The following is a 13,735-nucleotide window of genomic DNA, read 5'->3' on the forward strand; positions in this document are numbered from 1 at the left end:
CATACCCCAGATCAGGGGAGAGTTTGGAAGGACTAGTGAGAATTTCTGCTTTTTGTGGCATCTCTACTCTCAATGTTCCCATTCACCATTTCTGCCTCCCAATATACCCTTTCTTCTGGGTTCTAGAATCCTAGAACTGTAGGAACTGGAAAAGACCTCCTAGAGTCTGAAAGCTAAAACTAACCTAAGACAGACAGAACTTTATAGTCAGTTAAGGACCACAGAGATGTTTAAAGAAACAAAGTCCCACTGATACATTGTTGGTGGAATTGTGAATACATCCAGCCATTTTGGAGAGCAATTTGGAACTATGCTCAAAAAGTTATCAAACTGTGCATACTCTTTGATCCAGCAGTATTACTACTGGGCTTATATCCCAAAGAGATACTAAAGGGATCTGTATGTGCAAGAATGTTTGTGGCAGCCCTCTTTGTAGTGGCCAGAAACTGGAAACTGAGTGGATGCCCATCAATTGGGGAATGGCTGAATAAATTGTGGTACATGAATATTATGGAATATTATTGTTCTGTAAGAAATGACCAGCAGGATGATTTCAGAAAGGCCTGGAGAGACTTACATGAACTGATGCTGAGTGAAATGAGCAGGACAGGGAGATCATTATATACTTCAACAACAATATTGTATAATGATCAATTCTGATGGATGTGGGTCTTTTCAACAATGAGGTGAACCAAATCAGTTCCAATGGAGCAGTAATGAATTGAACCAGCTACACCCAGTGAAAGAACTCTGGGAGATGACTATGAACCTCTACATAGAATTGCCAATCCCTCTACTTTTGTCCGCCTGCATTTTTGATTTCCTTCACAGGCCAATTGTACACTATTTCAAAATTCAATTCTTTTTGTACAGCAAAATAACTGTATGGACATGTATACATATATTGTATTTAACTTATACTTTAACATATTTAACATCTATTGGCCAACTTGCATCTGGGGGAGGGGGAGGGGAAAAGTTGGAACAAAAGGTTTTGCAACTGTCAATGCTGAAAAATTACTCATGCATATAACTTGTAAATAAAAAGCTTTAAAAAAAAAAGAAAAATAAATAAAAGCAAAAAAAGAAAGAAAGAAAGTCCCAAGGAAAGAATCATAGAATCATGATGTGAAGGTAGAAATTGGCTGTAAGGTCAACTTGTCCAAACTCCTCATTTTACAGATGGGGAAACGAAGGCCCAGAAATGTGAGTAACTTATGTAAGATCACAATGGTAAAAGTGAGACTGAATGGTTTGCTTTTTCCACTATACCACGTTACACACATTAGTGGGTAAGTCAGGTCTGAAGCCCTAGACCTCAGAACTTGTTACTTCTGTAATTCTTCTTCAACAATATGTGGTGGATTAATTAATCTGCATTTTTGAGTTTGTCATCCTGGCCCCTGTCTGACTACAATGCCATGGGCCAAAATAAGGCAAAGTCATCACATTAGTAACATTGATTATAATAATATCTGCTCTCATCGCTGTAACACTTTGAAATCTACCTTGAAAATGCTCTGCAGAGTTAGTTCCATCATATAGATGAGGAATTTGAAGTTCAGAAAGCTAACCAGACCCAAAGTCACACAACTAGTGAAGGGGACCATGCAAAGAATTTGTCTAGTCCCACTGACTTGTTTTACGACTAAGAAAACTAAGACCCAGAGAGAAGTAACTTGGTCAAGATCACATAGAGATGAAGCTATGATTGGAACATCTCAGTACAAGTCCAAAGTTACCTCTGTCCACAGTATAATCCTTTTTCTGGCTCTGTATTCGGTAGTCAATCCCTCTATCCCAAAGGCAATAACAATGGATTCTCCTGTCTGTGACCATATCCGGGATCCTTTGTCCTTGATTTCAATAATATTCTACTCAAAGAGATTGGCAAGCTATAATAAGGTGGAAAGAGATCCGTACTGAGCATCATAGGACCTGGGTTTGAATCTTTGGACTACTCTTTGCTACCTATGTGTCTGTGACTCTAAGAATCAGTTTCCCCATATCCAAGATAATAGGATTAAACCAGAAGATCTAAAATTCCTTCCATCCTTAAATCTATACTTCTATGATCCCTGTTTCTTTTCCCCTCAGTGTTGGGGTGAGAAAAATAACTGTCTGAAGTCTACATACTCCATTGTGTAAGGATGTTGTTGCCCTGAAGCTTGCAGAACCTTTCTTGGAACAGACATCTCTGCTGTTGTTGAATGTTGCTGAATAGGTCAACAAGGATGCCCTCCTAGGGGAAACAACAACATTAGTCTGCCAAAGATTCTATTTTACTTGAAGATACTTGATACTGTAAGGGATACTTGGCTTTAGTAGACAGAAAATAGACCTTCTGATGCCAATCAGTGATTTTTAGAGAAGCAAGGGCAAGTTACTCCAACCTGTTTCCTCCTCCACATAATGGAAATCTTAGGTTCTAGATCTATAGCTGGAAGGAATCTCAGACACATCTAGTTCAATATCTTAATTTTACAGAGAAGATGACCGAGGCCCAGAAAAACTGATTTGACCTGGATTATAGAGGTAATAAGTAGAATAATCCTTGCACTCTGTGGATTGTGATGAGGAAGGCACTATTGCATCTACAATGCTATGTACATGTTGTATGGTCTTGTTGTTACTTAGAGAAAGATGCTGAAATCTAGAACTTTAAAGACCATATAAATCTAGAGCTGGAAAGAACCCACAGGTCATCTAATCCTACTTCCTCTCTCCCCCTACCTTCATCATCTCTGATTAACCACATAAGGAAAACATGGCCTGTGGCAGGAAAGAGATTTATCCGAATAGCAGACCTAGGATTTGAACCCAGTCCTTTGACTACATATCCAGGACTCTTCATAACAGTATATTTGGAGAACCCCCAATTTGGGAACTTTTGAAAAGAATGAGGTATTCTAGTTCTGTTTCTATTGGTATTGAGCTTCAGAGAAAGGGGAAACAAGTGCGGCTGAGAATGTATCAGGCGGAGGGAAGAAACAGGTAGTCATTTACAAAAGAGCTACAGAGGCACTTAAAACTCCATGTGAAAGCATCCAAGAACCTTTGCAAGTTAACACAAAACTGGACTAGAGACAGGTGAGATCTCATAGGGAAAGAATATTACACCACATGAAATCTCTTTCTAACTCATTCCTCCTTTCTAAACCCTGATGTGCATCAGACCTCAAAAAGATTGCATAGTGCACGTGACCTCAAGAGACAGCAAAGGGGGGGGGGGGAAGGTGAGGAGGAGGAAATAAGAGAATCGAGAGTAGAAAGATAAGAGTTATGAAACTGCAATTGTCTTAAACCCTCCAACTATTTTAGGACATTCATATCCCTCTCTAACCATGACAATAACAGTGACCCTTCTGCTAGTTTGTCCTCTCAGCTGTGGAACCGATCAAAGAAATATTAATTGAGCAGCAGCAGGAATTAAATGTTCTCTCTCTCTCTCTCTCTCTCTCTCTCTCTCTCTCTCTCTCTCTCTCTCCTTTCCTCTTCTCTCCTCTCCTCTCCTCTCCTCTCCTCTCTTCTCTCCTCCTCTCTTCCTCCTCCTCCTCCCTCCCCTGGGGTTACATTAATGAAAAGTTGCACATGGAGGAAGAACAAGGGACTTTTGTAATTAGCCCAGTCTAATGATCCTGCTGAGAAGAGAAAGTGCTGTGATATGCCTGGGGGTTTAGACTGCAAAGATTTTTCTCTACTCCTGAATCTGGATTATGAATGACATGGGAAACTTAGAATACTCTTAATGACTGTAGAGTCAGATTCCCAACCAACTTCCTACGAGCCTATTTATGCTTAAAATAAAAATACATTTTCTTTTAAAGAGCCATTCCCCCCCAACCCTCTTCATGAATAATCTTTTCAAAATGTCTGCTTGTGGGAACAAGATTTGGGATTTCACAGAAAGCTAAAAAAAAACAGACACACAACCAGAGATGAGCACACCATGACCAGAAAGAGACAAAGAAATCAGAAAGGAGCAACGGGGTGGGGGGAGAAAAGGGGGTTCTCTAAATTGGGGAGAAGTGAAAATTCTGATGTAGAAGTGTTCGCTCTGTTTAAATCATGTTTGTAATTACCCATCCACGTTATGTTTTCATCACCTACTGGGCAGAGAAGCAACTGATTGAAGTTTGTTTGTTTTGTTTTGTTTTTAATACCGTTCTGAGTCTGATGTGAGGGTAGTATCTAGAGCTCAGGGCACGTATGCCTGGGATAAGGAGGCTGGGCTGAAGAAAGACTGGGGTGGGGGAGGGGGATAGAGAACTAGAGAGAGAGAGAGAGTGTGTGTGTGTGTGTGTGTGTGTGAGAGAGAGAGAGAGAGAGAGAGAGAGAGAGAGAGAGAGAGCGAAAGAGAGAGAGAGCGAGCTATCTCTAGCTACGCCTTCTTCTAAGCCTCTGGAGCCTAAGGGCGCAATCATTCCAGGATTTGGAAAGGGGGTAAAAACTGGAAAGGATAAGAAGGAAGGCTTAATCGCCCTCTCCCCCTCCCTTCCTCCTCCTAGGAAAAGAGGAGGGTTACTATCGTACTGGAGATACTGGAGGGAAAGGATCTAAGCAGGAAAGCTCTTGTTTCTCCCCCCCCCCACTCCCGTTCCCCCCCCCCCCCCCCCCCCCCCCCCCCCCCAGCCCGGTTTCCCAGCAGCATCCCGGGCAAGAGGCAAAGGAGCTGTTCTCCAGCACCGCGGAGTAATCGGCGCAGGGGAGCTGTCCAGTTCAGCACCACCACGTTAATGCAGTAGGTGGGAGAGCCACGAAGAAGGGGAGCCAGAGAGCCCGAGTAGGGGGGTGGGGAGGGGGAGCCCAGAGAAAGGAAAAAAAAGCCGGGTGGCAAATCCTGCAGCAGCGAGACAGTCGTCCCCTTATTTCCAGGAGCTTCGTGGATCTGAGAAGGGAAATCCATCTCGATTCTCCAGGAGACCCCCCCCTTCCTTTTTCCCTCCCCCACTTTAAACAAGATTTACCGACCGCTACAAAGAAAAATCGCTCTCGGGGCTGTTCCCTCTACCGCGGCTGCTGCTGCTTCCGTCCGCTGCCGCCACCACCGCCGCCGCCGTCCGCTGCCGCCACCACCGCCGCCGCCGCCGCCGCTGCCCGGGGGACAGCCATGGAAGGCGAGAGCTCCGCACCTGTTCAGCTGAAATCAAGGGCTTACCGTATACTAGGCAGTCTGGTTTGAGAAAGCGAGAGCCAAGAGACCCCCAAGAAAGATAACTGGATTTTCATGGCGCAGGCTGCAGAGCTCAGCACGAAGACGGAAGGTTGCATCCCAGCTCTAACCATCTCTAACTGTCTAGGTCCTGGTCATGAGAGATTGTGTTAAGGATGAACCTGTGGAAGCCATCTCCAAATTAGCTATCACATATGGAAACTGGAGACCAGAATTTTAGGAAAAGGGATTAAGGCATCTCCTTTTTGGGGGGGTGGGGGGTGTCTTTTTTATTTTTTCCTTTTCTTTCTTTTTTTTTTCTTTTCTTTTTCTTTTTTGATACTGCAACTGGAACAGTCTCTGATCTCAAAAAGGCAAGCCTCTCCTCCCGTGTGGTCTTTATAATTTACAGTTTTCCCTTGGGCTTTCTTACCTCCCTTTTTTTATATTCTATATAATATATATACACACATGTACCCATTATATTCTTAGTGGAGTTATTATTCTTTGATTTGATACACACACACACTCTCTCTCTCACACACACACACACTCACTCCCAAGAATCCGAAGTCAGTTTGGGGTATTTATATAATGAAGAATTATGGGGCTGTTTGACAGAGGTGTTCAGATGCTTTTAACCACCGTTGGTGCTTTCGCTGCCTTCAGCCTGATGACCATAGCTGTGGGGACCGACTACTGGCTGTACTCCAGAGGGGTTTGCAAGACTAAAAGTGTCAGTGAGAATGAAACCAGCAAAAAGAACGAAGAAGTCATGACCCATTCTGGATTATGGAGAACCTGCTGCCTGGAAGGTATTTGAATCCGGATCTCCTCCCACCCTCCTCCTTCCCACCCTTCACCCCACCCCCGGTTTTTTTTTTCTCTCTCTCTCTCTCTCATTCCCACCCCTCCCTCCCCTCCTCTAAATAAATCCCTCCACATTCCACCATTTTCTTACTTCATTCCTTCCGCCCGCCTAGCATCAAGGTTGGTTGGGTTAGTTAGAAGAAAAGCGCTCGGAGAAAAAGCCATACTATACTCTCTTTCCTCCTCTCCCTCCCCCCAACCCCAACCTCCTCATTGGAATAATCTATGTATAGTGAAAACAACAAGAGAGCCGCTAAAAAAGCGTCTGGGTGAGCCGCCGCTCTGGGTTCTGGGTTGTCACTGCCTAGGGAAGGAAGAAAAGGAAAAATCCCTTTGGTTTTAAGCTGCTTAGATTAGAAAAAACCAATTTCTTCTCTCCTCGCTAGTCCTGTTTTCGTGAAAAGAGATCCAAAAGCACTCTGCGTCCCCTTCTTTACCTCTGCCCCCCCTAAAATAATAATAATAATAATAATAATAAAGTCCCATGCACGTCTTCACCGGCAAACCTTCCCTGTTCCTGCCATCATTCGGTTATTTCTAAGAAGCCCTCCTGGGCAGCCCCTCAAGAGCCCCTCGTACAGAGTTGGAGAGAATTTCGTAATGTCTCTGAACGGGCCCGATGGTCGGAGGTGCTTGTGTGTGTGTGTGTGTGTGTGTGGCCGCGCTGAGGCTGACAAAAACCTAAAAATAAATAAGTCTCTCGCAGAAAAATAAGCCCAAGTTCTGCTGGGCAGTAATTCCCCTCCGACTCGGTTCGAGGGAACGGGAATTCACTTCCAGAGAGATTGACGTGTCTGGGAGCTGGAAACAAGGCGAGATTCAGCATTGCAGCCACATCCTGAAATCAGACATTGTGGAAGGGGGCGGGGGCAAAGGGAGATGGGGGGGTGGGGGGATGAAGGACTGGGGGCGGGAATGTCAGCAGTTTACCTTTCAGTGTGTTATTTTGTAGTGCCGTTGGAGAGCGTGTGTATGTGTGTGTGTGTGTGTGTGTGTGTGTGTGTTGGGAAGTGGGGTGGTCTGTGGCCATAAGCACTGGAAGTACAGGACACGGATGCAAGCCTGTGCACTAGGGGCAGGCGCACAGTTGTACACGGAAAACACTCCTGCAGGTCATACAATCTGCATTGAGAAATAGACTGGGGAGGGAGAGAGGGAAGGGAGGAGGGAGGAGGGAGGAGGGAGGAAGGGAGGGAGGGGGATGAGCATGTGTGTGCACGCGCGCGCACGCGTGTGTGTGTGTACAAACTACAGTTATGTGCCCAGAGAAATCCACACCTCTGTTTGTGTGCTCCGAGACCCAAAGCGCCGTTTTGCTGATCTGAGGACTGAATGGAGGGGAGGGGGTATTGTTTGAAGAGAGTGTTGAGTGGTTAGTGCTGCAGAATTAGCTTTTTCTCCAAGCAGCCCTGGGCTGGTGCTGCGGGGAGCTGAGAAGGAGGCAGCGGGGGGTGGGGGGAGGAGGAAGAGGAGGGGGTGGGGTGGGGGGCGTGCGGGGTCCGCGAGCAGCCAAGGAGCGTAAAAGAAGAGAAGTGGAAGGATAAAGGCCGCTTCCAGTCCTGGCGTCTCAGCAAAACCGCTCTTTGGAAACGGTCTTGTCCGGGAAGCGGCGCAAATCCCCCCCCCCCCAACCCGCCCCCCCTTCTCCTCCTTCTCCTTCTTCTTCGCCGTGCCCCTCCCCCGCCCCCACCCCCTTCCCCCCTTCTTGGTGCAAACGGTTGAGTGATGGCTGAACATGTTTTGAATAGCTAAGTGACTTCATTGAGCGATGGTCTGTTTGACGCATACTGCATTCGGTGCCCTTTCTCAATCCGAGCCGCTGCCTGGGACCGTTTTCTGCAGCGGAGTTCTCTCCTGCATACTATATGCCAGCGCCAAGCCAGAAAATCAATAGCAGGAAATTAATCGGGGAGCTTGGAAAGCCGCATGCACACACACACACACACACACACGGCTGGGGGGGGAGGGGGGAGAGCTCTTCATGCAGCCAGTCATTAACAGTGGCCAGACTTCTCCTTAATTAAGCAGCCGTGGTCCCCTCAGCTGCCCAGAGACAAGGCTAGTGGGGGGAAATAGGGTCGCTTTTAGGGGAAGTAGAAGAGTGGTACTTTGCTGGCCTTGGAGGGAAGTTAGATGGACGGAGACAGGTAGGTTAGATTGGGGGGGAGAAATGGTATAATCTGAGAGGGGGGACAGAGGCTCTGAAAATGGTCTTAGCTACACAAATAGATGTGTTCCAAGGATTCCAATCGCCAAGGCTAAGTAGTGCATCTTTAAAGCGTTTTATAGTTCCCCAAAGGCCCAACGACCCGAGGGGAACTTCGGTTTATTATTTGGGCATTAAAAGGAGAAAAGGATATTTTCATTTTTAAAACCTGCTCTTCTTGTTGCCCCCATCCCAAAATGGATCGGCTTGAACTCTCTCCCAAGTCATCCACGCTCCCTCTGAATCATCCGCAAAGAGGTTCTGACTTGCAACACTGCAAAAGGGGCGTGAGATGCAGGCAGAAGCAGTGGGCTTGGCCCCTGCAAGACCCCCCCTCCCTCTTCCGAGCAGTGGGGGGAGGTGGGAGTGGGAGGGGGGAAGAGTCAAGCACCACTGCCTTAGGGAAGCTGTGCTCCGCCTTGCATCTAGTCACAGTCTCTTGGAGCAGCCATCATCCTCATCCCACTTGTGGCCAAATGCAGAGGCAAGAAGGGTGGGGTGCACAGGACCAGGGCCATGCTGGTAATTGCCCGGGCCTCTGATCTAACAGGGCTTCCCAGGGCCCTAGGCCACAGTCTGAACATTGCAAAGGTGGCTAAGGAACGAGAAGGAAGGAAGGAATTAGCTCGATCCCAGAGGTTGGAGTGAAGGGTGAATGTGACATTTTGCATAGTTGGTTAGTAGGCTGTTTATTTTGGACTCTTTTAAATAGAGACGCTCTTTGCCAAGATCACTGTTTCTCCCTTCCGAGTACTGAACATTCCTGCACCAAAGTGTCCATCCCCCCCCCCAAAAAAATCCCATTTTCTCCCCACCACCAAGGAATTGTGAATATATTTCAAAATCATCACCAAGTCTTCACTAAAGGCTCCAAGAGAAAGACAACTTAATGCTTTTTCCAATGTTTTCCACTCTCTGGTTTTCGGCCCAGCTAGTGGCTTCCAGAGATTTTTCTGTTTCATTTTCTGATGCAAAACCTTACGAAAAGGCTCCTTGTCTCAGTCACTACCTCTGAAATTAATGGGTCGGCTGAAGAATTGCAAGGGACATACCACCTGTTCAGGTCTTCTATCAAAGGGAAGCAAGAGATACAGGGAGCGAGGGATTTCAGATCTTAAAGAAGCAACTTCATGGATGACTTGAGATTCCATGTGTGTGTGTGTACACATATTGCATTACATGAGTCTAATTTCAGGGAAGATGGGTTGGGTCAGGAATTTGGGCCATACCAGGCTAAATGTATCAGACAAGAGGGCTCTTGAACTTTTCAGGAAACCCTCATGAGGGGCCTTAGGATGAAGAGATGATCTTAGAATCCTTTCAGAGAAGAAGGTAATGAAAGGGACAGTAGTTCTGATACAAACCAGATATAATTAGGTATTAGTATGGCTTCTTCCCCCCCCCCCCCCCCCCCGCCCAGCCTCTTCTGTGGTAAATCACCTAAGAAAATGTCCTCTCCAATGGGAAAAAGCTCGTTGTTTGTTCCTTTCTGAGCTTTTCTTCCCTCTTCAAGGATTCCAATTTTCTTCCTAGAGATACTTCTTACCAGTAAAAAGAAAGGGTTTTTTAATAAGATTAAGTATGGCATGAAATTTTCAGTCATTATCTTTCTGTCTCTTTTTTTCTCTCCTCTCCTGTTTCCCCCTGCTCTCTGTATCTCTGTTTCTGTATTCCTTTCTACACTCTCTCTCTCACTCTCTCTCTCTCTCTCTCTCTCTCTCTCTCTCTCTCTCTCTCTCTCTCTCTCTCTCTCTCCTCAAAGCCTTGTTCTGGGGCAAAAGAAAGCATTTTCTCGCTATCGGTGCTGTTAAATCCCACTCTGCTGAAGAGTTTGAGCATTTTAGTCCAGTTGCTTCTCTTTTCATTCCCCTCTCACAAAGACATATACTTGTCTCTCTGTCAAAGCATCCCTGCCAACCTTTCAAAGGTTTCACTCCCTTTGAAGCAGAACATGGCTATTTTCCCTGTTTTTACTGAATTTTCTTCTCGAGTTCCTTTGGACTCATGGTTCCTCTGTTCTGAAGACCGATGAACTCAGTTCACTCTTATTTCTGGAGGTATTTTCGGGAGCTATTTCCATTTCAGTGAAACTGACAACTTTTCCAACCATTTTCCCTGTAGGTATAGATAATAACAATAATTATTATTAAGCATAGCTATTACTCACTGGCCTTCAAAGCACTTGGGGTATTTTCCACCACAATTAGAGTATAATTTAACTCTCCTTTCAGTACCTCAAACATAGTAGACCCTCAATAAGTATTTTGTTGATTGGTTGATTCAGAACTCCAGAAAGATAATTAATGCTGTCTGACCCAGGTACCAACGTGATATAGAAAAGATATAGAAAAAGGAGTACGGTAAGGATATCGGGAGTGGAGAGATAAAAATATCATGGTTTTTTCCTCCCTTAAAAATATAAACTGGTTAAATAACAGCATGTCAAGCTAATGCAAAGTGATCTTAGAGTCAGAAAGGCCTGCATTCATGTCCTTCCGTTAACACATTTTATCTGTGTAACCCTAGACAAATCGCTGAGCTCACATTTGGCTTTGCATATTTAGTAGCTGTGTGATCCTGAGCAAGTCACTTCACCTGTTTTCTCAACCATAAAATAAAGATAACAATAGTACCTGTCTCCCAGCCTTGTTGTGAAAATCAAATGCAATAATATTTCTAAAGCACTTAGCACAATATCTGGCTAAGGCACATAGTAAGTGCCTTATAAGTGCTAGTTGTTGTTGCTGTTATTGTTAGTGATTCTCGGGTGATTCTCTAAAATCAAAAGTTGAGCTGATCTGCATTAGTGAATGGATTTTCCACACTGAATTTTTCTCCACATAAATGAAATTATAAGCCAAAATCAAAAGGAAAAAAGAAAGATAATGTGTTAGTTATGTATACATTCTTATACCATATGAGAACAGTGTGACATGAGGAGCTAAACAGCTCAGAACAGGCTGGTGTGAAGAAACATAATCGAAAGAAAAATAGCACAGAAAAGCACTCACATTCTCTGTCCCTAAGGAAAAGCAACCATCTCATCTGCCTCCCTTTCAACTGACTTGAGGAACTCCATAGGATGTCAGTTTTCAAAAAGACAAAACAATAATACATCAACTTAGTATTTTCTATATTTTCTGTCTCACAAAGAACTGATCTCAGAACAATCCACCAGGAAGGAAACTGCTACTTTCCAGAAAGGAAAACTGAGGCCCACAGAAGTCTAGTTACTTGCCCAATATTATTCTATGAGTAATAATTGGGCTCAGTCTTAGATCCAGATCTTTGGGCTTCAAATTTAATTCTCTCTCCAACAAACCTTGTTCTTTCCCCAAGTAAAGAGCAGAGAGTTCAAGGTAGCATGGCAATGTTGTGAGCAGTGACATCTTCCTTGACCTAAGTCTTAAATTGGAAGTTAAAAGGAGATTGAGAAATCATCCAGGCCAATTTTTTTTATTTTAAGTTCCAAATGTTTCCTCTTTATCCACCTCTCTTTTATCCATTGAGAAGGCATGAATGATACCCATTATACATATAAAAATATTCAAAACATTTCCACATTAGCCATGTTTTTTAAAAAGGCAAGAAAAAGAGAGAAAATTCTTTAATCTGCACTCTGAGTCCATCAATTATCTAGCTGATGGGGGGATAGTATCATGAATTCTTTGGAGTGATGATGGATCATTGTAATTTGGACTAGCAAGTCTTGCACAGTTTGTTGTTTTTACAATATCACTATTATTGTGTAAGTTGTTCTCCTTGTTCTGCTCACTTCATTCTGCATCAGCTCAAAGAAATCTTCCCAGCTTTTTCTGAAACTATTCTCTTCATTTCTTATACACAATAATATTGCATCACATTCATACATTAGATTTTATCCAGCCGTTTCCCAAGTCACATCCTCCCAGTTTAATTTTTTTTTACTTCCACAATGAGTTGCTATAAATATTTTTGTGCATATAGGTCTTTTTCCTTTTTATTTGATCTCCTTGGGGTATAAACATAGGAGTGATATTGCTGGGTCAAAAGGATATACAGTTTTATAGCCCTTCGGGCATAGTTATACATTATTCTCTGAACTACTTCATAGCTCCACTAACAATGCATTAGGGTACTTATTTTCCCACATCCCTGCTGACATTTGTCATTTTTCTTGTCTTCAAGTTAGCCAAACTGATGACTATGAGATGACAGCTCATATATGATTAACTTGTATTTCTCTCATTATTAATTTAGAACATGTTTTCATATTACTATTGATAGCGTTGCCAGATCCTTTTCAGATCCTTTGACCATTATCAATTGAGGAACAGCTTCTTTTTTAAAAAAATAAACTTGGCTCCGTTCTCCATATATTTGAAAAATGAGACATCTGTTAGAGAAACTTGCTGAATATTTTTTTCCAGTTTTCTGGCTTTTTTTCTAATTTTGGTTTTATTGGTTTTGTTTGTGCAAAAACTTGTTAGTTTTATATAATCAAAATTACCTATTTACCTCCTATGAATCTTTCTGTCTCTTGTTTATTCATTAACTCTCTCCCATCCATAGATCTGACAGAGAATTTCAAGTTTTCTATTTGAGAAAACCGGGGTCCAGAGAATTTGTGATTTGCCAGATGTCACTTTCAGAAAGTAACAGAGTTAGCATTTGAACCCATATTCTCTCAACATGTAGTAGATCTCAATCTACTACTACCCCATGCTACCCTCCAAAACAACTAAAATCTAAAACTTCCATTTTTTCTTTCCAACCCACCAAGAAGCTTTTTCTAGGAGTTATAAAGCTGACCTTCAGCTTACCTTTCACTCAAGTACTAGTGGCCCCAACTGGTCATTCTAGGCAAAATTTATTTCAATGATGTTTACCTGGAAGACCAAACATGTGTCAATAGGGGGTCTTTATGAATGCCTTCTTTTAAGATCCTATATTCACTGATCTTCACCAAGGTCTCTCTGGTCTATAAAGCTCTATGGTCATAGTTTTGATCCTTCTTCTCTTGAGATGGGCCAGTGAACGTCAGTTCCAACCTGACACTGCTCATCCTATTCATGGTCCTATCTGAATAAATGTAATTTCAGTTAATATTTCCAGCTGCTCCACACCATGCTTTAGTGTCAAAGGGCTGTGAGAGATTATCCCATCCAATCCTGACAATTTATGAAAAGGGTGGCAGGCACACTTGGTTCTTTGTATACTTACTGGGAAAAACTGTGACTGGCGGTGGGAAATGGTGAAGCAATTATACTTTAATACAGTGGGGAGATGGGGCAAAAAGTCCATAAAGTCAGAGACAAATAACCAAAGAGGAACAGAGGCAGACTGTGTGTGTGAATAGAGGATAAAGTGGTGAAGGAAGGGAGATAGAATGTTTTCGTATTACTATTGATAGCTTTGATTTCTTCTGCCAAAAACCATCTTTTCAGATCCACTGACCATTATTAATCGGGGAACAGCTTCTATTTTTTATATATAAATTTTGCTTAGTTCTTTGTGTATTTGAAGAA

The 13,735-nt window shown here is 43.5% G+C and overlaps 1 protein-coding gene across 1 annotated transcript in view; it reads left to right on the top strand.

Annotated features, from left to right (window-relative positions):
- Positions 1 to 4,331: 4,331 nt before the first annotated feature.
- The window catches only part of CACNG2 (calcium voltage-gated channel auxiliary subunit gamma 2), a 152,769-nt gene continuing 143,365 nt past the window's right edge, over positions 4,332 to 13,735 (top strand). The window contains exon 1 of the mRNA XM_003771121.3: positions 4,332 to 5,967. Within this exon, the coding sequence (XP_003771169.1) occupies positions 5,757 to 5,967 (211 nt within the window). The 5' untranslated portion in view covers positions 4,332 to 5,756. The remainder of the gene's footprint in view (positions 5,968 to 13,735) is intronic.

Source organism: Sarcophilus harrisii, chromosome 5 (assembly GCF_902635505.1).
Source record: "Sarcophilus harrisii chromosome 5, mSarHar1.11, whole genome shotgun sequence".
In the NCBI taxonomy this organism is placed as follows: domain Eukaryota; kingdom Metazoa; phylum Chordata; class Mammalia; order Dasyuromorphia; family Dasyuridae; genus Sarcophilus; species Sarcophilus harrisii.